The sequence below is a fragment of the Ovis canadensis genome, chromosome 3 (assembly GCF_042477335.2).
Source record: "Ovis canadensis isolate MfBH-ARS-UI-01 breed Bighorn chromosome 3, ARS-UI_OviCan_v2, whole genome shotgun sequence".
Lineage (NCBI taxonomy): Eukaryota > Metazoa > Chordata > Mammalia > Artiodactyla > Bovidae > Ovis > Ovis canadensis.
The window spans coordinates 201,995,235-202,019,867 of NC_091247.1; the positions used below are offsets into that span (position 1 = coordinate 201,995,235).

At 37.1% G+C, this 24,633-nt stretch overlaps 1 protein-coding gene and 1 long non-coding RNA gene across 12 annotated transcripts in view; one reads left to right on the forward strand and one right to left on the reverse strand.

The window, feature by feature from the left end:
• PLEKHA5 (pleckstrin homology domain containing A5) overlaps positions 1–24,633 on the reverse strand; it is a 262,028-nt gene that overhangs the window by 84,595 nt on the left and 152,800 nt on the right. For 8 of the 11 annotated variants that reach the window (XM_069585600.1, XM_069585598.1, XM_069585597.1 and 5 more), the window contains 6 exons: positions 22,072–22,155; positions 21,061–21,181; positions 18,308–18,412; positions 15,915–15,987; positions 7,646–7,746; positions 3,627–3,742 (listed from right to left, as the gene is read on the reverse strand). In XM_069585600.1, coding sequence (XP_069441701.1) covers positions 3,627–3,742; positions 7,646–7,746; positions 15,915–15,987; positions 18,308–18,412; positions 21,061–21,181; positions 22,072–22,155 — 600 coding nt within the window. Of the gene's footprint in view, positions 1–3,626; positions 3,786–5,888; positions 7,747–15,914; positions 15,988–18,307; positions 18,413–21,060; positions 21,182–22,071; positions 22,156–24,633 lie in introns of all 11 variants that reach the window. The other 3 variants (XR_011256131.1, XM_069585602.1, XM_069585603.1) reach the window with 1 other exon arrangement.
• On the forward strand, positions 18,911–24,333 carry LOC138437751 (uncharacterized). Its single transcript, XR_011256133.1, has 2 exons — positions 18,911–19,277; positions 22,921–24,333. It is a non-coding gene; the product is annotated as an uncharacterized lncRNA (long non-coding RNA).

Below are 24,633 nucleotides of genomic sequence, written 5' to 3' on the forward strand. Positions count from 1 at the left end.
AAAAATGCATAATCTATATATATTCTTGGAGGAGGAAATGGCAACCCACTCCAGTATTCTTGCCTGGAGAATTCTACGGCAGAGGAGCCTGGTGGGCTACAGTCCATGGGGTTGCAAAGAAGTCGGACACAACTGAAGAGACTTAACAACATATCTTTTCAGCTATACAGAGATGGCTAGTTAGGAATAAAACCAGTGAGAAAAAATAAAAAGAAATGTGACTATTTCCCTCAGAGTACAGTTATAGACCATCCATATATTTAGGTTTAGATAAAATTCATGGCTTCACATTGGAAGCAATATTAGACACTGAGGGAGTTTATTAAGATATGCTATGGAGCTTCTTCCACTTGAAAGGTAGAAGTCAGAGAAAGTCTATGCTATAAACACATTTATCCAAGCTAATTTCAGGAATAGGGAGAATTTTTTAAAACACTAAGTATCAAACATATGAAAAGGTCTTTTTAAAAAGTTACCTCTAATCTACCTAAAGCTCTTATTTTAAATTATAACTGCAATGACTTTTCCCTCAATTTTTCCAAAGACTTAAGAGATGTAATCAAAAAAGACACATGCTGACTTCTCCCTAAATGGAACCAAAACTGATTCAAAAATGTATGCTAAGATAACATAAATAATGTAAAACCTGTGATCTAATTTTAAAAAGTAACATGTAAGTTACTGCAGAAGATACATGCAAATATAGAAAATGATAATAATGGGCCAAGAGACAGAAAATTATTCAGAGAATGTATATTATGCTTAGAATTTTTTAATGCCATCAATGGTCTGCCCATTGGGGAATGATGACATTGAAGTTCATAGGTTAAAATACTTCATAAATGAGCTAGAGATAGAAAAGACGCAATTTCTTTCTTTCTTCCGTTTTTTAAAATTAATTTATTTGGCTGCTCCGGTCTTATTTGCAGCATGCGGGATCTTTAGTTGTGGCATGTGGGATCTTAGTTTCCTGACCAGGGATGGAACTCCAGCCTCCTGCATTGGGAGCATGGAGTTCTGGCCACTGAACCACTAGGCAAGTCCCTAGAAGATGTAATTTCTACAGGGTGATGGTGACTGACACCAGGTTGGGCACACAGATGGTATTCAGTAATTCCTGGATAACTGGGCAAATTATATCAACACAACTGGCTAAAAATTGCTATGGGCAGATAATCAACAAATAGTTGTCCAGAGTCAAGACACAATATTGAATATCATCTTTATCAGCATAAATTAGGAGTAATTATTAGTAACAACAGATTGGTTCCAAATAGGAAAAGGAGTACGTCAAGGCTGTATATTGTCACCCTGCTTATTTAACTTATATGCAGAGTACATTATGAGAAACACTGGACTGGAAGAAGCACAAGCTGGAATCAAGATTTCCAGGACTATCAATAACCTCAGATATGCAGATGACACCACCCTTATGGCAGAAAGTGAAGAGGAACTAAAAAGCCTCTTGATGAAAGTGAAAGAGGAGAGTGAAAAAGTTGGCTTAAAGCTCAACATTCAGAAAATGAAGATCGTGGCATCTGGTCCCATCATTTCATGGCAAATAGATGGGGAAACAGTGGAAACAGTGGCTGACTTTATTTGTGGAGGCTCCAAAATCACTGCAGATGGTGACTGCCGCCATGAAATTAAAAGACGCTTAGTCCTTGGAAGGAAAGTTATGACCAACCTAGATAGCATATTCAAAAGCACAGACATTACTTTGCTGACTAAGGTCCGTCTAGTCAAGGCTATGGTTTTTCCAGTGGTCATGTATGGATATGAGAGTTGGACTGTGAAGAAAGCTGAGCACCGAAGAATTGATGCTTTTGAACTGTGGTGTTGGAGAAGATTCTTGAGAGTCCCTTGGACTGCAAGGAGATCCAACCCAGTCCGTTCTAAAGGAGATCAGTCCTGGGTGTTCTTTGGAAGGAATGATGCTAAACCTGAAACTCCAGTCCTTTGGCCACCTCATGCGAAGAGTTGACTCATTGGAAAAGACTCTGATGCTGGGAGGAATTGGGGGCGGGAGGAGAAAGGGACGACAGAGGATGAGATGGCTGGATGGCATCACTGACTCAATGGACATGAGTTTGAGTGAACTCTGGGAGTTGGTGATGGACAGGGAGGCCTGGTGTGCTGCGATTCATGGGGTCGTAAAGAGTCGGACACGACTGAGTGACTGAACTGAACTGAACTGATTAGTTTTTAGAGTGGAAAATACAAGAAAAGAAAATAGAAGTTGAAACTCTGGGATAAGTGCAATATATGAAACTAAAATTATCTAGAAATCATATATTTTAATGACTATATTGATTTCTGTATTCTAAACAATTCCCTGAAAGTCAGTATTATCTGAAGTTAGTTTTATCCTAAGAGTTTCATTTTTTTTCACCTAACAAATTTCCTCTAGCTCTCAATCATAATAATCTCATCTTTATGTCCATACAGGTGTTTTTCACACATGGAATTCCAAAAGCAGATTTTCCCATTATTAGTTCTCAACCTAGAAAATGCATTATGTTTGAGGTAGCTATTCTTATAAACAGGTGTCCCAGAGTTCAACCTTGGACCTTCTTTACTTTTTTCTGCATACTTTTGCCTAGCTCTAATTACTAGTGATTAGTTAAACTGATATGAAATAGATAAACATAAATTTACTTATACAGCATCAACTTGAGTCTTTTAACCAACACCTCAAAAGACTTTAATATCCTGAGAAAATAGTAAAAAGACCAGACATGCAAGTTAGCAATCTTCCTTATATATGTGCTCAACTGTTGTTGACTCAAAGAAAAATTTAACTGTATCATAGATCTTTGTCCAAATTATAGGAATATATTTTTTAAATGCCATAAGCTCATAATTCAGCTACTATTTACATATTTTAGAAGCTGATTTCCTTTTACTAGCTTCTAATATATTGAATATTAAAATGATTCATATGTTAAGGCGGGGGGCATCACACTTACATCAATTTTAACAGTACCTATTTATATAACCAAAGTAAGTCCTGGAGTTTTAAAAGAAAGAAGGTAGAATTCATTAAGAAGTAGATATATTTAGAAATAATCTAGACGCCTGATGAACTATTTTCTGGAGACATTCATCATGAAACAATCAGAAATATCCCAGAAACACCAAAGAAATGAAACATATCAAAAACTTTTGTTTCAACTGATTAAACTTGAGAAACATATAACATAATATAAAAACAGTGAAATTAACTTCATGAATATCAATTCTCTTCTAAGATTCAGAACCTTAAAAAATACTGTTTTGTGTACTTTTAAGATAGCAATTAAAAATGTACTTACCGGATATTAAAGGTAATTCTGTAAGAAGAAAGAACATTCAGTTGGAATGTTAGGATTTGGGATTCACCTCAGTACATGGGTAGGTGAGAATGAATAAAGAGGGAAGGTGGAATAAAAATGCAGGTGGCATCTCAAACCAACTAAAGGTATACTGATTTAATACAGAAGATGAACTTAATCCTTGCTTTCTGGGGAAGAGATGGTTGTGTATCATGACTACTAAAGTGATGTGTACTATGATAATGATGTATCCGTAAGGCAGGGGATAAAACGTAAGTGGAGATCACCACTGCTTTCCCTACAAGCCTTTACCTTTTCACAGGCTCTGTCTGCACCAGGGCAGCATCTAGCATGGCTTTCATCCATAACTCCATTTCCTTTCCTGTATCAGTGCAGAAATAATAGGTCCGCATGTTCGGATGGGCAGCCTGATTGAAAGTGACACAATTGTTTTAAATAGAAATATGGCACCTGTAAAAGTGAAAGAAAGAAAGTTCAGTGGCTCCCTACACAGACCATTTCTATCAAATTTCAAAGAAAGTGCACTTGTCTTATTGGGTTGGCCAAATGTTGGGTTTCTGATGTTATGGAAAAAACATGAATGAACCTTTTTGGCCAACCCAATACATATAGAAATAAGGGACTTTAGAAAAACACCATTAATATTTTTAAAATATACACATCTTACATTTTTTTCTCCCATCTTTACCATTTTTCATTTTCTTAAAAAATAATAAAAAAAAGAAGGTTTAAAGGAAGGGAAGGTAGGAGAAGGAGGTTAAGAAAAAAAGCACCTGGCCATCCCTGTTCCATGGACACACCCCAAGCAATTTCTATTTACAATTCACATCTCTCTGTTCAAGAATGTTCCACAGCAAGCAGCAACTAAAGTCACTAATAGCATTTCCCTCCTGTGGCAGCAATTTCTTCAGCCCTTAAAAGTTGCTGCTCTCAAAGCATTTTGGCTAATCATTATAGACACCTATACACAAACATAAAAGATTTATACATGACCCCAAATGGCACTGCCCTTTAGGTTTTCTTCTCACGTATCAGAGTAAAATATAAATGCTCTAGGTTTGAGGAAGAAGCCCTATATCACCAGTAAGTGGTTTAATCTGCCTCCACCCAGAGAAGCAGATGGAAATCAGCGTCATGGAGGCCCTGCTGAGGGACAGCTCCCAAGTGCAAGGACTGAGCACTCGGCTTAGCCCTGGGCCAGCAAGGCGAAGATGGACAGCAGCAGTAGCTGCATGCTGAGTAGAAAACCAAGGCCAATTAATACAACATTGTAAATCAACTAGACTTTAATTAAAAAAATTTTTTTAAGAAAAAAAAGAAAGAAAACAAAGGCCAAGGTGGGAGAAACATTCTTTTATCCCCCCCTATTTTATTATTTTTATTTTTTTGGCCGTGCTGGGTCTTCGTTTCTGCACACAGGCTTTCTCTAGTTTCGGCGAGCAGGGACTTCTCACTGCAACGGCTTTTCTTGTTGCAGAGCATGGGCTCCAGGGTGCGCCAGCTTCAGCAGTTGCATCACGTGTTTTCAGTACTGGCGGCGCATGGGCTTAGCTGCTTCGTGGCACATGGAATCTTCTTGGATCAGGTATTGAACCCACGTCCCCTGTATTGGCAGGCAGATTCTTATCCACTGTACCACCAATTAAGTCCTGAAACATTCTTAATTTCCACTTAAAAATACCTGTGACGGACTTCCCTGGTGATACAGTAGGTTAGAATGCTGCCAATCCCTGATCCAGCAAGATTCCACATACCTGGGGGCAACCAAGCCCATGCAGCCCAACTGCTGAGCCCACGCTCTAGGGCCCACCCTCTGCAACAAGAGAAGCCCCCGCAATGAGAAGCCACGTACTGCAACTGGGAAGTAAACTCTGCTCACTGCAACTACAGAAAGCCCACAAAGAAACCTAGACCCAGTGCAGCCAAAAACAAGTAAGCAAATACAATAAATTCTAAACAGCCGGTGACAACTCCCTAGTAGACACTGAAAGACAAGGATAAATAAACACAAGTTATTTCAGCACAGAATGAGGCAAAAGAAAGAGTTAGTCTAAAGAGACGTAAGGAGAAGACCTGGAGCAACAGACTTCACTCTGCGATTCTGACTGTCTGCTCTATCGACAGCGTCAAATTAGCTTCTTGAAACCGTTTTTCAGAATCAAGATGTACATAAATTCAGTCAATACACTGAGCAAATCAACTTACAGAACCAACAAATACCACTTGACTGTGGAAGGGGTATAAAGCCGTATACGGAAACTCTGAGAAAGAATCAGCTCAAGCGCTATACACTGTTAAAATGATTAAAACCACCAGAGTCTCTAGACTAAGGGGGGTTTTGGAGAGATGGATAAAGACCCACTGCCCATATCTGCGATGAGTGGAAGGAATGCTGGGCTGGCGCTCACAAGTTCCAGCTGTGGCCAGGGCTCAAGACACTAACAAACCACACCCAAGCTTGCAATCTGTCAAACGGGAATATGATGGCAAAGTTCCCGATTTAGCTTTTAAGTTCCCAGTGTTGTTCAGCAATTGTCTCTATTTCCTACTCACCACTGTGAAAGCAGCAGGATCAACGCCAACAGACTTAGTGGTAAACATGGCTCATAAATTCAGAGAAAACAACACCGTGGAGCAGAGAGTTTGAAAACAGAAATCATTATTCTTGTTACAGATAAAATACAATCAAAATTTAACTGAATAATTACAGAGGCAATATACTCATACATGGTCACTTTTATTGCTATTTTAACATCATATTTATTGACATTTTCAAAAATCTATATATATATATTTAGAGTCAAAGATCTGAGCAAAATGGCCTGTCTAGTATAAATTCAATAAACATTTGCTAAGTTGATGAGCAAATAAAAGAATTTAAACCAGTGCCTCAGTTACTGTCAGTATCAGAGAGTTTGGCATTATACTTTAACATGTTATTATTTTGACTTATTGGTATTAAACGTTGTTGTAACATACTGAAATGGGTAGCTTATGTCTTCATAGCCAGCGGTCTTTGTTCGGATATGACCTTCCAGTTGAGGCCACCCACAACCCTCCCACCACTCTGCCTCTCCCCGTCTTTTCTCTGTAATTAAAAATGCAACATGTTAACTGGCCAAAGTTGTAGCTCAGCTGCAGTCCTGACTATTCTTTAAAAGTGGATAGGAATTACAGATTGACTCAATTTTATAATGGTACACACATTTTCATTGTTAAATAACAGCATACGTTACCCTTATATGCCCTCTTTTCCTTAAAATGAAAATTTTACATTAAACCCCTTAAGAGTTCTAAATTTAAAACTGACTTAAAAAAATAGGTGACTTCTGAAATTTATTTCAGCCATCACCATAAAGCAAAGAATGCAGCATGGCTTTTGAGAACACTAGCAACAAAATAACCAACTTGGCATTAAAGGGGCTTCTTATTTGGGGGTGCTCTACCAGCACATCACAGATGGGTGGGTATTATTAGTTAGGGGAGGTGAGCTACAGTCTGCTTAGATTTAATAATAGGTTTAATGGCTCATCTTCAATAGGCTCTCAAAACTATCTGATGTTCATGATGTACTTAGATCTAAGAGTACTTTTGCAAATATTCTCTAAAATCATGAGTGCACATGTATGAGGTTAAAAAACATATTATCCCCAAATTTATTATGAAAAAATTCAAATACATAGTAACTTTTAAAGAACAATAAAATGATCACCAGGATACCTACAGTTATATCTATCAATAGTTAGCATTTTAACATATTTGCTATATCTAGCACAGTGGTCCCTGACCTTTTTGGCACCAGGGACCAGTTTCATGGAAGACAATTATTCCACGAATCCAGGGAGGGACGGTTTCAGGATGATTCTCATAAGGAGCCCGCAACCTAGATCCCTTGCATGCACAGTTCACGGTATCGTTCAAGCTCCTATGAGAATCTAATGGCTCTGCTGATCTGACTGGAGCTGGAGCTCAGGCAGTAATACAAGCAATAGGGAGGGGCTGTAAATAAGGTGAAGCTTCACTTGCTTGCTTGCCTCTCACTGTCGGGCTGTGTGGCCTGGGAGCTGGGGACCCCAATCTAGAACCTCTTCAAAGTAGGCATAAAAGACACCTGGCCCTTTAATACTTCAGCATGTACTTCTTACTAATTAAAGGGACACTCTTTTCCTCGACCCTAAGACCACTATTGTATTTTAAATATTAAAAATGACTGTAACTAAAAGGTCTTTGTGATACTCCACAGTCAATATCCATTTCTCAACAAATTCAAGATTCAAATTCAGAAAAAAAAAGTATAACTATGTCCTTACCTTAAAAGCATATTTGCGATTAATGTGATCCTCTGAGGTAAGCAGAGCTATCTGAAAACTGGGCAACAGTATGCTTCCCAGAATACCCTCTTCTTTCTCATCTGAGAGGTAATTGAACATCTGATTAGAATTTCCAATGTTCTCATGAAGCAGAATAAATTTTCTCAGAACTTATTTTGACAAAACCAAAAGACTTTCACATATAAATTCATGTAATTCATGTACTATATTGTAAGGTTTTAAGAGAAAACATTAAACAGTGGAGTATAAATATACTGCTTTACTTTCAACAAAATTCCCTGTCTCAAGCAAATCAGAACTTGGCCCACATGTCAGAAAAAGGTCAGTTGGACACAGAAATGGCATACCTTTGTTTGGCATATAGACTGCATTCTACAAAGTCCTCTGACATGTGATTCACTGAAATTACATTAGCGTGTAAGTGGTAACACTGAAAATTTACAAAATGAATCCACCCACGTTTCCCATAGGATTTAAACGGGCAACCATTTTAAAGCCCAGATGGGCATGGCTCTCTCAACACAACCTTCAGACTTTGTTCCATGTCTCATCAATGAAGCCTTTCTTAACTGCTTTATTTTGAAGTGCTTCCATCCTGATCTGTCCCAGAACCTTCTCTTCTCTTTCTGGAACTCTACCACAATGACCCTCAACATCTGCCCGAGTACCTCTGAAACACTGTATGTTTTATTTTTTACTTATCATCTGCCTCTCCCCGACTAGAATGTAAACTCCACGAAGACACTTAGAACAACAGTAGATGCTCAAACATTTTTGAATACATGAATATATACCCATAAAAACATCTTTTAAACTATGCTAAAAAAATTATATGCTTCTTAAACATGTATCCTTGAAGGGTTGTTTTTACCAGTCACTATGATACACAATACAGTTAGGAGAATAAATCACAGGCCTACAAGGCAAGGACATGAAATACATCTAGGAAAATGTCAAAACATTCATTCTGGAACAGTACAGGTTCACAGTATTAACTTGTTGCTTGGGGGCAGAGACGTCTATGAAACTTGAAATATATAGTACATTGTTAGAGACCCGTAAGACAAGTTAATAAAGCTATGCATTCAGCTGGTGAACTCAGCAACGAGAAAAATCATAAATTAGAAATAATTCCTTTTATTATGCTTGCCGTGTTTATTATTACTATTATAAACTTAACAAGGGATTTCATTTATTTTCCCCTCATTTCTAGAATATATGTTAAAACTTCCAAAAGAAAAAAGTCACATTAGAGGTTAATTTCTGTAACTCTTCTCATAACACTGGAACAAAATTTTGCTTTTACTATATTATACTCATTCATTAGTTCTCTAATACAAGACAGAATGAACAAAAGTGCAGATTTATTCTGAAAGGCAAAAAAAAGGAGGGGGGCAGAAAGCAGACAACAATTATAAAGAATGACAATTTAAAAGAATGAGTCATATTCTAATTTTAAATTCAATTTTATGTTTATATAAAACATATAGTCAGAAACAGCTCATGAAGTCATCTTTATTAAAAAATCATTTTTTATCAAATAATAAATGCTTCTATGTTGCATAACTGGAAAATTGACTTTCCTAAAGTTATTTCCGAATATAAAGAGGTAATAAGCATAGGGTGACTTCACCAATTATTATGGACTGTTTCCCAGTCGGATTCTAAGTAGCGGTAAGATCTTGCCAAGCTACCGGATGCTGGGTATCTCAGTGTCATCTATCACAAAAGTGAAGAAAACAGGACTTGCCACAAAGGAATGTGCTGTGAAGGTTAAATGAGTTAACAGACATAATGACTGCAATGATGCACTCAGCCCACGCTACGAGTTCAGTAACAACTGCCATTATTATATAAAACTGAAGGCATATGAAATCTTCATCAAATGACTATCCAGAGTCATACCCTAGATTACTTATATGTTCTTGAAAGTGAAAGTATTAGTTGCCCAGCTGTGTCTGACTCTTTGCAGACCCAAGGACTATAGCGCACCAGGCTCCACTGTCCATGGCATTCCCCAGGCACGGATACTCAAGTGGGTAGCTATTCCCTTCTCCAGGGGATCTTCTCTACCCAGAGACTGAACCCAGCTCTCCTGCATTGCAGGCAGATTTGTTTTACATCTGAGCCACCAGGGAAGCCCTGAATGTTCTTTTTTTCTTTTTTTTTTTTTTAATTTTTAGTTTTTTATTTTTTAAATTTTAAAATCTTTAATTCTTACATGCATTCCCAAACATGAACCCCCCTCCCACCTCCCTCCCCAGAACATCTTTCTGGGTCATCCCCATGCACCAGCCCCAAGCATGCTGCATCCTGCGTCAGACATAGACTGGCGATTCAATTCACATGATAGTATACATGTTAGAATGTCATTCTCCCAAATCATCCCACCCTCTCCCTCTCCCTCTGAGTCCAAAAGTCCATTATACACATCTGTGTCTCTTTCCCTGTCTTGCATACAGGGTCATCATTGCCATCTTCCTAAATTCCATATATATGTGTTAGTATACTGTATTGGTGTTTTTCTTTCTGGCTTACTTCACTCTGTATAATCGGCTCCAGTTTCATCCATCTCATCAGAACTGATTCAAATGAATTCTTTTTAACGGCTGAGTAATACTCCATTGTGTATATGTACCACAGCTTTCTTATCCATTCATCTGCTGATGGACATCTAGGTTGTTTCCATGTCCTGGCTATTATAAACAGTGCTGCGATGAACATTGGGGTACATGTGTCTCTTTCAATTCTGGTTTCCTCGGTGTGTATGCCCAGAAGTGGGATTGCTGGGTCATAAGGTAGTTCTATTTGCAATTTTTTAAGGAATCTCCACACTGTTCTCCATAGTGGCTGTACTAGTTTGCATTCCCACCAACAGTGTAGGAGGGTTCCCTTTTCTCCACACCCTCTCCAGCATTTATTGCTTGCAGATTTTTGGATCGCAGCCATTCTGACTGGTGTGAAGTGGTACCTCATTGTGGTTTTGATTTGCATTTCTCTAATAATGAGTGATGTTGAGCATCTTTTCATGTGTTTGTTAGCCATCCGTATGTCTTCTTTGGAGAAATGTCTATTTAGTTCTTTGGCCCATTTTTTGATTGGGTCGTTTATTTTTCTGGAGTTGAGCTGCAGAAGTTGCTTGTATATTTTTGAGATTAGTTGTTTGTCAGTTGCTTCATTTGCTATTATTTTCTCCCATTCAGATGGCTGTCTTTTCACCTTGCTTATATTTTCCTTTGTTGTGCAGAAGCTTTTAATTTTAATTAGATCCCATTTGTTTATTTTTGCTTTTATTTCCAGAATTCTGGGAGGTGGATCATAGAGGATCCTGCTGTGATTTATGTCTGAGAGTGTTTTGCCTATGTTCTCCTCTAGGAGTTTTATAGTTTCTGATCTTACATTTAGATCTTTAATCCATTTTGAGTTTATTTTTGTGTGCGGTGTTAGAAAGTGATCTAGTTTCATTCTTTTACAAGTGGTTGACCAGTTTTCCCAGCACCACTTGTTAAAGAGATTGTCTTTACTCCATTGTATATTCTTGCCTCCTTTGTCAAAGATAAGGTGTCCATATGTGTGTGGATTTATCTCTGGGCTTTCTATTTTGTTCCATTGATCTATATGTCTCTGAATGTTCTTAATCAGAGCATTTTTTTACTTCTCTACCTAGGTAACTGTCTTAGTTTCAATCACCCAGAGGGCCTCGTACTCTGGTCAAGCCAAGGGAAGGTAATTGATGTTTGTAGAAAGAATGAACTCCTTGTCGGGGATTGGGGGTCAGCCAGGCCTTTCCCGGACTGCAGGGAAGCCTAACTCCTCCTTCTGCACGGTCCTACTTCTCTTCCTCCCGAGCCCCAGGTCCTGATACCAAGACCACTCCCCAGTAAGCCTCCTGCACACTGATCTCCATCTCAAGGCTTGCTTCCTGAGGAACACAACCTAGGACAGGAGCCATAAGAATCCCAACACGTTAGTGGATTCAAATGATATTTTAGTCTACCATTTCTTCTTCTGCTTCAAAGAAGTTTGGGAACAACGTAAGACATACATAAAATTACAGTTTCGTGTTCAATACAGGGGTTTAAATTTACTAGAATGACAAACAAATGTCTTTCATGCCTTGATCTACTTTTTAGCCTTTCCTCTTGCTAAGTCTTCAGGTATAATCTTTATTCCTTAGGCTCTATGTGTTATTCCTGAAGCTCTATGTGTTATTTTGCAAACATGCCATGCTCACTCATGCTGTGTATGTACTAAGCAAGTTATCTGTCTCTAGATCAACCTTCTTGCCTGACCCCTTCCTTGTACAGGCCTGGTCAATAGTCGTCAACACAACTGAATACTACAACATTCTTTCTCAGACTCCTTCAACTAATCTGTGAGCTCCATAAGGAGAGGAGTCTATATTGTTAATTTCTACATCTTACCACCTATTAAGATGTCTGGCGCATCAAAAGAGCTCACTGCTGGCTACTATCCTAGTCTGAAGCCACCATCATTTCTACACAATGTTTCCTTCCTTCTACTTTATAACCTGTTCCCTAACAGCAGCTTGGGGATTCCCTGATAGCTCAATTGGTAAAGACTCTGCCTGCAATGAAGGAGACCCTGCTTCAATTCCTCGGTCGGGAAGATCCCCCAGAGAAGGGATAAACTACCCACTCCAGTATTCTTGGGCTTCTTTTGTGGCTCAGCTGGTAAAGAATCTGCCTGAAATGTGGGAGACTTGAGTTTGATCCCTGGGTTGCGAAGATCCACTTGAGAAGGGAAAAGGCTATCCACTCTACTATTCTGGCCTGGAAAATTCCATGGGCTATACAGTCCATGGGATTGCAAAGAGTCGGACACAACTAAGAGACTTTCACTTTCACTTCAATAGCAGCTTGAGTGAGCTTTTCGAAAATGTAAATTAAAGCACATCACTCTTGTGATTAAAAATACACGGTCGCTTCCTTGTGGCATTTTGGGCAGAATCTAAACTCCAATAGCATCCTACATGGGTGCAATCTCCGCTTCTCCCATTCATCTCCTTCCCTACCGCTAACCCTAGAGCTTGGGTTACTGGTTTCTTCCTGCTCCTTCAATATGTCCAATACTTTTCTACCACAAGGCCTTTGCACTATTGTCCCTCCTGTCTGTAATACTCTGCTTCACTCCAGCTCCTTCTTGTCATTGGGATCTTGCTACCTGAACCGTCTGCTCAGAGTCCTCATCCAAACGGGCTCCTGCCCCGTGACCTTCTTTCGTATCATGACCTTCTCCTCCTAAAAGCACTTACCGTCGTCTTGTTTATTTATCTGAGTGGATCCACTGTCTCCCTGACCTCTCAAGACTGCAAGCTTTATGGAAGCTTTCTTTCACTGCTATTTTAATAATACCTGGAATGAACCAGGTCTTGCTCAATAAATATTTGCTGAGTGAATTATATCCCGTGTTAAATTTCATCAATAGACTGACTACAGAACAGAGCAATTACTGTGCCTTATCACAGTGTTCACAAAATGCCTGGTGTTTGGTAAAGAACACTGAGAACCTGGGCTTCCATCTGGTATTGGATGCTATTCTATTGTTAAAAAAAAAAAAAAAAAAAGCAGCAAAGCTCTTATTCTCTCACTGTATTATTTCCCGTATCTGTAAAACACAGACTGATCTGTTAAAAATTTCTGACAGCACAGTCTAAATAGAATATTAGATGCTTGGACAGATACAGAAGAAATTAATGGGGCTGCTGTATTCAATGCACAAGGGAAGACCGAGATTAGGTATTCTCTAGCGGTGTAATGGTTAGGACTTTGTGCTTTCACTGCTGTGGGACCAGAGTTTGAGCCCTGTCAGGGAGCTAAGACCCTACAAGCCCCATGGTGTGGCCAAGAAAAAAAAGAGAAGGTAAGATTTGGGTGGGGCAGAAACTTGTGGTTAGGGTGCCTGGGTGCAAATCCTGACTCTTGAGACTTGCTAGGGGAGACCTGAGGTCAGCTACTGGCCCTTGTTGGCCTTAGTTTCCTCCTGTGTGACTGTGTAGAATAAGATCTGCCACCTTATCAAGTGGCTATGCTGGGAAGATCCCCTAGAGAAGGGAACGGCTGTGCACTCCAGTATTCTTGCCAGGAGAATTCCACGGACAGAGGAGCCTTGAGGGCTACTGTCCATGGGGTCACAGAGTCGTACACAACTGAGTGACTAACACTTTCACCTTCACGTTCAGCTGGCTGTGAGGAAGAGATGTAGATCATGATGCCATGTGCTTAGCAAATGGTAAACACTCTAAAAATTGCAAGTTATTATGACCTTTTCACTAAAATCTGAGTTTTCATTTAAAATCTAACATTTCCTGTTGACAAAGTAATGAAAGTATAGTATCATATGCTTCTTTCCAACCATCTGAAGAACAAGAGGTGAGTTAAGTGATATTTCTTTCCTTTCTATATTTTCTTCTTTTTCATATTCCTCCTGTCTAGGGAAACTGCACTATAATTAATAGATGTATTGAATATAAAACATAAATGTTTAAAAATAATATGGAATCTCATACTCAACATGGCTTTGGAATTCACCTTTACTTTTTTCAAATTACATTAAAAGTTATTTTATTTTAATAAAAGTGATGAGTAGCAAGGACACTTCCATAAGCAATAATAATATCAAATGGCAAGGAATCTAGTGTTCTTTCTGTTGCAAATTAACATTAAGAAATTTTTTATATGAGAAGCAGCAAACATTTTCTTGTTCTTAAAAGTTCTAAATTTAGTCTATAAAACATACTGAAAAAAAGAAAGAAAAGTACAAATTATAAGCTTAGGAATAATATATGAGTTACAAAGACTGACTTTCTAAAAGACTGGGAAAACCTTTAAAGAAAATTTTAAGTCTTGCACTTAACTAAAGATAATACCACAATTGCAGCCCAACCAATATCTCTATGCCAAACATGAAATTTTATAGGTTTGGTTAATTCTGACTCAGCAGTATTTCTCAACCTCGGTATTCAGTTGGGGGGGTGGGGGAAGATGAATAAATTCTAGTAATTTCAAATTTTGAAGGTCAATTTGCATATGCTGCTTTGATAGGTGACCACCGAATTCTATCCCACCTTTTCTGGGGGGACAGTCATAAAGTAAATTTAAAAGCGGCTAATAGGCTCTAAAATCCTACTGTATTTTGCAGTATGTAAATTGGTAATTATATACTGACTGATTCCAACCAGATTCTAAAGTACGGAAGAAGGGCTGACTGTCCAGATTCATGATTCCATACTGCAGTTGAAGCAGACTTCCAGGGGAGCAGGGCACATGCATCCCTTGCACTGCTACACACCAGCTCCGCGGGAGCTAATGGATCCACAAGGCACCTGAACGGGGACTGCTCTGCTCTAGACTCTGACTCTGCATTAACCAACAACTTACTAAAGCCTACAAAACCACTAAAATAAATGAGAGAGAGGTATAAATGAAGACTGCTTCTAATAATACCTTTATTTCTTCTCCATCAACATTAATAGCCTAATTTGTAGGCTATTAATCCCTTTTGCAACTTTCTCATTTCAAGGGGGTTGTCACTGTTCAAAAGAAAAGTGTGTGTGAGAGAGAGACAGAGAGAGAGAGAGACAGAGATAGAGAGACAGAGAGAGGGTACTGGAAGGGATCATAATAAATAAATTCTTTGCTATTTTTCTTATTTGCTAATACATCATAGTAGTGTCTAATGCTCTAAAATCATTTGCTGGGGAGAATGGGGTGTCTAGTGGACCAATGGCTAGATATGACAAAACTGACATATAAAAAGAATCCTATCAAATTAATGTTTCCTTATCTATTAGGCACTGAATTCAAGGATAACATTATAGAGTGAATACTCACATGCTCTTCATATAAACAAATCAGGTTGGCAGAAAGAGATTACAAAAACCAGACCAAAACTAAGACCATTCAGCTTGAAGCCCTATATTGCCTTCTGTCCCACCTTATTTACTTCAAATTACATGTGTCAACTGGAGAAAGGAATGACAACCCACTCCAGTATTCCTGCCTGGAGAATCCCAAGGACTCTCACCAGAGAAGTCTGGTGTGCTACAGTCCATGGGGTCACAAAGAGTTGGACATGACTGAGTGACTAACATACACATATCACACATATCAAGAGTTTCTTGATATCAGTTGGTTGATAATAAAATAGTAAAAAGATTTCTAATTTTTTTCTTCGAAAGAGTATCTGATGCTTCACATATTTCTACAGTTTCTGGTAGTAAACTCACCTCTATAATAAAAGAGGCAAAGATCAGAAAGCACGAACCAGCGTTTCTTCCATAGCTTCATGCCAGTGCTGTCCTGAAAGAAACCAGCATGAAAAAGGATTATTTCTTTTTCATTTCAGAAAGTGAAAACTCATTTCTGGTGCATTTGTTTAAAATAAGCTCTTAAAACAAGGTGTGTTTGATATATGCTGCACAGAAATCTAACTAAAACCCTAATCAAAATTTTGGGGTAGTTTTCCAGGGGTTTATAACATGGTAATGTATTTTTAAGTACACTGGTCTTTGAAGAATAATACTGTCATGTAAAAAGGAATTCTGTTGAACCGGTTTGATTTGGTTTCGTATTTGCAAGCAATGTGAACACGTCTGCTAGCATGAGAATAAGGTGACTGTGCAGTAGGGTGTGCATTCTGGTAAGCCAGATTTAATAAATATGTTAATCTTCAACACGAAGAAAAGTGTGTGATTTGAAATTATTCCAAAGGTAATGTGATTTAAAATGATTGTGAATAAAGGAACCTTAGCATACAAACATATTTAATAACCATTTTTTTCTTCTTACATACCCAGCCTAGGTTTTGCTTATCCTGCAGAAGAGAGTACCCACTTGGCAGCTTTTTCTAAGTAATTTAGGTAATAAAAATACCAAGCTCAAACAAAACTACAATTTAAATAAAAATTACCTTCCCACATGCAATAAACCAAAACCATAGGAGAAAATGAAACACAGACACACACAAACACAGACATAAACAGGTAAAAAAGATGCCAGTTTGTATGCGTGTTGATTAATATTTCTCAATTTATTTCTAGTTGTGACCATCACGTAAGGATGGCTTCAGAACTGAAGAAGTCATATGGGTAAAAATCTCTTAAGTAAGAGATTTCGTCCTTAAAATTTACAATTACACTAAAGAAAGCACCCCCCTCTCAAATATGCATTTTTAATTTCTTAATTAACAATTTCTTTAGTATAAATAATTTCAAAGTTCAGATTTTTAAGCAGTTCTACAAATATTCTCTGTAAGCTACACACCTATTACAGAATAAGTACTCAGGAGTAGAGAAACTTGTTGGTAGAGCTTTGGCAATACTAAATTAACCAAGGGATCAAGAACTAAGAACTGCAATCATTTTAAGTAAGGAGTTCCATATCCTCTATAAAGCTCAATATCACATTTAGCTATTTGAACAGAATTTGGACTCATTAGAAAGTCTAGTTAAAAATCTTTCAGCTTGGATAAGTTTAAATGTCAGATGGTTAAAATATAGTTAAGTGATCTTTAAATAAAAATTAAAAGTTGGTATCCAAGTTACACACTCAATCAATGCAGTCAGAAATTGGCAAAATTAATTTGCTTGAATGGGGATTTTCTGGATTTTAAGTGGGTCTACTTCCAATACGTTAGATTAGTTGCCATCCAGTTGTCAGGTTAACGATGTCTAATGAATGTTTCATAACGACCTCATTGTGAATTTTAATGAATATAATTATTAGGTCATCTGAAAGCAATTAGCATTATTTGACAGAGTAAATTAGCACTATTAATGAACTAATATTTAACTAACATCATGTATGCACATGTAGAATCAGAAAGACAGAACAAAGGAAGATAAAGGTCCTGAGTGCAGTTATCTCAGTTATCTGGAGGTCATTTATTTGAAATCCAGATGCAAACCAGAAAGTGAAAAAGAAAACAACAGCCTCTCAGCAATCAAAACAGATGCCACCAAGTTCAATGTATACACATCCTTACCAATTACAAAATTAACAAGGTTCCAAAAAAGCTTAGTTACCAGGTTTTCCAGATAATGGAACAATGTAAACCCCTACTTGTCAGGGTATAAGAGTGACCTATGCCTGGGCAAGCAGATAAACAAGAAAAGAAAAAGAAAAAAAAAGGAGACACTTGAAAGAGTAGTTTTGAGGGCATGGAAGCAAAAATCTGCAAAACTCAGAAAAATCTCAAATTATCATCAGATTTCTCTATAAATCAAAGCAGAGAACTACATAATTGTACCTTTTTATAAGAACAGAAAAATGAACAACTACTCTGTATTTTTTTCCACGGAAAAAATATTTCTGCCTAGAAGATCTTAGCATGTTATTCCTAACATTTTCATATAACATACATTTAATTTCAAATTTTGAAATACCTCTCTCTCTCAGTCACACACACACACACACACAATATCTCTGTTCCAGGTAACACCCATTACTTTTTCTTTTTTCACTGTTTCCCTAACACTCTTCATAGTAATAAAAAGGGAAGAACCTGGATGATTAACTATACAGTTTCTTCTCCACTTTATACAATTGTCTTAGGACCTGCAGCTAAAAAGGCTTCTTTATATTTTCTTCTTTTGTCACATCAAACAGGGGGAAAAAATACCTGTTTATAAAGCCAACCTCGTCTGACCACAGGTGCATTAGGATTCCTTTTAATTGAATTTGATCTCTTCCCAAAATTATGAACTTTTTTTGAGGCCCGTGAAGTCTAAAGAAAAAAAAAAACCCAACAGAAAATATGGTATTAATGTCTAGATATTGAGTTTACTTTTTATCTTCCTAATTTTAACCTTTTAAATCTCTTCTCCAGATTTCTTTGAAACTTCCAGGATTTAATCTTTTCAGATGAATTATTGCAATTCTGCTTTTGTGTCTTAGTTGTTTCAAGTATAAGAATTCTGCACAAAGGCTTTTCCTCTTCAAGGATATTACGAAAGGATCACATATTTCTCTCCTTTAAAATTTTCAGGAACAATTTTTCAAAAGGCACAGTGTATGGCAGTATTTTGCCCTACCTGATAAATAAAATGAACCTTTAGGAAAAATTATATTAATGCATTTTAAGGAATAAGCCAAATGACAGAACTTTTTGACTCATATCTGCAGTTAACAGTGTTGTTCCAATTAAAGAAAGTCAACAGTGTCAAGTTACAAGAGCAAATCTCACAGATAAAATATAAATAAACATATCACATCAAATCAAAACAAGACTGGAAGGAACTGCTTAATGTCATGTAGTGTTTTCTTCTTTAAGGACAACTCTGAACTGGAATGATGCCAGCCAGATGGTGTTTACCACATTCTTAAAAGTACACATAATCTTTTAAAATATTGCTATGTTTAACCCAGACAATTTATCTTGGTCAGAATGATAGCGGTAACCAAAAAACATAAAGACAAAAGAAGCTGAATTTCAATTCCTCTGTGAAAGTAAGTTGGAGAAGGAAATGGCAGCCCACTCCAGTGTTCTTGCCTGGAGAATCCCAGGGACAGAGGAGCCTGGTGGGCTGCCGTCTATGGGGTCGCACAGAGTCGGACACGACTGAAGCGGCTTAGCAGCAACAGCAGGGAAGGTAAGTAGTATCAATTTATCTCTTATTTTTAAACTTACTAGAATCTTTGGAAAGCTAGCACATTTCATTAAAACCTCCTTTTGTAAAACTTATATTAGTACATAATAGAATTTTAAGGTCCAATATCAACCATGGCATTTTTTTTTCTGGGTAAATTTTAATTTCCTCTTGAACAAATAATGCATAAAAACACAGTATAGATCTCAAACAGTACAAAAAGATGTAGAAGGACCAGACTGCTTCTCACCTCTAGACACCAGCATTCAAATAACCCAAACACAACTCTAGGCAACTAATGTCACTGTGTATACATGCGTGTGTCTATTCATGTAAACAGCTCTTTTCATAGTTACAGAATATCTTTCTCTCCCCCTCAAATAACCGCCTATATAACACTTTCTCCTCAGGATTCTTCTTTTATTGTCATGTAAGTTATCAATATTATGCACACATGGTAGTTTTCTGTGGCTGAATTTCTCATTCTCTCTTTTGACTTCTGGGATTTGTCGTATTTACACAGCACATCTGCATTCTGAGTTGGCTGTTTTGTTTTTGTTAAGCGCACTATGATGCTCAGTTATCCTTTATGTCATATACAAAATAGAAATAATTTATATTATTTGAAAATCTACACTTATTTTAATATTCTACAATATTTCATTTAAAAAACCTTAACTAGTATTTCTTTACAGTAACTATAATTTACTATTACAACTGTTTTACTATTATAAAATAAATAATTATTTTCTAAGTAAATAAAGACAATTCTTTTATCATCCTTTGATTCTCTTGCTATCCTTAATTTAGGCACCAAGCAGTAACTTTAAGGCAACTATTTATTCAGATTAGCACATTATCTAAGAGTTTGAAGACATTTTTATACTAGAATGCTATATCAAAACATTAACATTATGGTACAAGAAGCAATAACTATAAATTATTATAGCCATACAAGTCTGATATCATAGATTAAACAGTATTTTTGTTTCTGATTACAAAGAAAAACCATCCACTTCTGTATCCATATGGCTATGACACTTTCACATAATGGATTCTAAATATTTCAGTCATCAAGCAACTGACATAGGGTTTTGAAACCTTTTAGCAGTAATGGATTCTACATTAACAAAACAGTATAATATAATATTATAGAATAAAATAATACTATAGAATAAAATAGAATATATACATCATTCTGAAAGTGAAGTTGCTCAGTCGTGTCCAACTCTTTGCAACCCCGTGGACTGTAGCCTACCATGCTTCTCTGTCCATGGGATTTTCCAGGCAAGAGTACTGGATTGAGTTTCCATTTCCTTCTCCAGGGGATCTTCCTGACTCAGGGATTGAACCCGGGTCTCCCGCACTGCAGGCAGACACTTTATCCTCTGAGTCACCAGGGAAGCCATACATACCAATCTATCATTCTAGGCATACTTAATAATGGGATTTCTAGGTCACTGAATTAATCGTCACTTTTAAAACTTAAGTTGATTCAATAAACTGCCACTGTCTCACACAAACATCCATTATACTTGTAAAACAATTCAAAATCAGAACTCTATAATATTTTTAAAATGTAAGTCATTAAATTATTAAAATATAATCTTATTTCTTTATATTCTAAGGCCTTGCTTCTTATGCCAATTACCTCAAATGTAATTAGACTCATGTAATAACAAAAATGAAATGATTATTCTATAATTCTAAGTTCATTAAGAGCAATAATAATGGATACTACCAATTATGCCAGTTATCAATATTAAGAGTAAGCAGAATAACTTACCCTCCCTACAGGGCTCATTGGATGCACCGCATAGTCTGCAGTCATGTTATAGTTAGAAGCTTCATTTATCATACTTAAAGGTCGTTCCTTTTTTTCTTCAGATGTCATGGCTGCAACAGTCCTGAAAATATAACAGGTCAAGAGTGCTAGAACATGCTACTTCTGTAAAACCACGTTATAATAATGTTTTCCTGGAGCTAATAATGCTGGTGTCTGTCTGACTTTTCCAAACAGCTGGGTATTAGTTAGAGCTTAATAAGCTCTATAGTTCCAGCTTAATATTTATAACTACTTGAAATATAACTAAGCACAACTTAAGTTAATATCATGTTTATTTTAATAAGCTTTCATACAGATATGCTACTCAGTCATCTAACTGGAACGTTTTAATTATAAAATTTTAATTACAAGATTTGCTATTATAATACTGAAGGCCATGAAAATGATAGGGAATTCCCAGGTGGTAACGTGTTTATGACTCCTCACTTTCACTGCCGAGGGCACGGGTTCGTTCCTTGGTTGAGGAACCAAGATCCCGTAAGAAAAGCAGTGTAGCAGCCCTCTCCCAAACCCCTAAAAGAAAATAATAACAATGGTACCAACAACTAATTTTTGAAGAACAGATTTATAAGCTATTTTCAAATAAATTTCACTTGATGCTTACAAAAATCCTGAGAAATCTCTGTTTAAGGATGAGAAACCTAAGTTCAAATTAGTCTAATAATTTGACCAAGTTTAGTTCCCCCTGACCCTGCATCCAGGGATCTTGAGTTTATTCTCTGTGTTTGAGCTATTGTAAAAATAGCTTCTGAAATTACATTCCTCATGAAAAAAATTTTAAGCCATGTTTCTATACCACACATGGTAAACAGATGGTATTCTGTTACTACACTTGACTGCAAATCTCAAGATAAAAAAATTGTTCCATTGTACTGTATTAAATACGGATAACAGCAATTGGAATGCTGACCCCATTTTGAATAGAGGCGTTCCATGAAACGCTTTACTTACTGTTCATTCACTACAAAAATACAATTGTCCTGGGATGGCTGTCCTGTGACTGGATGTTTACAGGTCACTTTCCTTTCATTATGGCTGGAGGAAAAGAGAGTAAGAGAAAATGAATGTACTACTACCACAAACTTTACAAAATAACATGTAGCGAAATAGCCAATTTCTTTATTGCAACAATAAAGTTAGTGAGTAAAGGCGATGCAATTCAAAGCCCCAGGTACTGACACTCCTACATCGCCTTTTCTACTATCTATTGTATGTACATGTGTGTGTAAATGCTAACTTAGTTTCACAATATAGGTAGACTCACCAGTTCCCAACCCACCCCCATCCACAGTGGGACTTCAATCTGTTCTTCTGTTTTCATAAACATAAAGTTGATCTGGCTCCACAATCATTGCATTTTACATGATAGGTGGGCCATGAATAGAAAATAAGTTTGAGTATCCACCTACAGCCATTATTTTGTATCGCAGTCTAGGCACATTATAGAGAACCACTGTCAAATTCAAATGTGGAAAAATCAATCTAATAGCACTCCAAGATGGGCACCGGCATATTAAAACATAGACTGCAGCACTGGAAGAGCAATAATTTATGGGATTGTCGTTTCACAGAGAAATCTTTACATAGACAATGTAAAGGGACTGATTTTTATATCTGAAGAAAGTATGCTATAGAAAAATGTAAGAGGAGAAATGGAAGGAGTAAACAACATTTCTAAATAAATACACAAACAACACAAAGAAAAATCTACCTTTTATGCTTGCTGAAAAAAAAACTGCTCTAAGAGCGGCTATTTCTTGTAGAATAAGACCTTTGCCTAAGAACTACTATTCTTCCTAGGTCAAGTGATAAGATTATGCCTACTACTGTCTTCAGAGATCCGTCCTGGGTATTCATTGGAAGGACTGATGTTGAAGCCGAAACACCAATACTTTGGCCACCTGATGCAAAGAGCTGACTCATTTGAAAAGACCCTGATGCTGGGAAAGATTGAGGGCAGGAGGAGAAGGGGACAACAGAGGATAAGAAGGCTGGATGGCATCACTGACTCAATGGACATGGGTTTGGGTGGACTCCAGGAGTTGGTGATGGACAGGGAGGCCTGGCGTGCTGTGGTTCATGGGGTTGCAAAGAGTCGGACACGGCTGAGCGACTGAACTGAACTGTCTTCTGGATATGAGAGGAGAAAAATCCCAATCTATTTATCTAAGCCCAAAATAACAGATGCCTAAAACAATTTTGATGCAACATGCAATGATACCTAAAAAATATGATCATTTGTAAACAAATATTTTTTCCCCCACTGAGTAACATACCACAAAGAAACCTGTAAGGAAGATCAATCACTGACATGCAAAACCTTAGAAAACAACTTTAATTATGGAGAAAACAGTCAAGATGTTGCACTGAATACTGCTTTGTTAATTTTAAAAGATTATTCCATGTGATCTGTATTACAGGACATTTATAACCGCAAGCCGCAAATTTTCTGGCGAACGTTAAATACATAAGTTCTTTTTCCAAACCAAAACTTTCACTAATATTATTTTTATTGGTTATTCAAGTATTAGAAACTTTACCCAGTAAATAAAACTAAAACCATGTAAAACAGTATACAGTTTTTTAAAAAAAGAATTATATATTGACTATTGTGATAATAGAATGATTGATGGAATATAATGTATTTCTATGATTCCTCTAGTTTATTGGAGCTTATTACACCAATAGGTGTTTACAGCCTTTTGTGGTGTTTTCAAAACACATTTAATAGGTGATAAGAGGCGGTGGGTTTAGATATTTATTTGTGGTGATACTTTCACTACATAAAAAGCATGCAGATGACTTTCCTACCAGTTAATTTAAGAAAGTGCAACAATGGAAACCTGAAGTCTCATAATGGGATATCAGTTTATGTAATAAGCAATAAACTGATGACAGAATAACTAAGAACTGACAGCCTCTGGAGATAAAGTGGAAAATGCTGAAGTACCTAGATGTGATGAATACCACGAATATGTCAAGGTTCATAAATTCCAATGTTTTAACAGAATAAAATGCTGTGGGGAAGGGAGTAAACCTATGACAGAGATTAGACACCTTAATAATGAAAAAAGGAGGATAGCATCTTTTTTTAAGTCTCTTTTTGGGAAGGGGCATTAAAAAGCTAGACTCGGTTCAGTGGAAGGTAGAAGAGAAATATACAAATTCTTTTTATAAAGACCAATATTCCAAAAATAAAACAAATACTCCCTATTGCATTGCATTATTTTCCAGCATCATCTTGCCTAGAGGGAATAAAGTGGACTCTAACCCTACTATTCCAGAAACTGTAAATTATAACAGTTTACAGGACTGTTATACAGTTATAACAGTTATACAGGACCCTATAACAGTTACTGGCCGGAGAGATTATTATTCTGACCTCCAGACAATAGATTTGAGTATCCCTTAGACAAGGACATGGGCTTCCTTGGTCGCTCAGACCATAAAGAACCTGCCTGCAATCCAGGAGACCTGGGTTTAATACCTGGGTCGAGAAGACCCCTGGAGAAG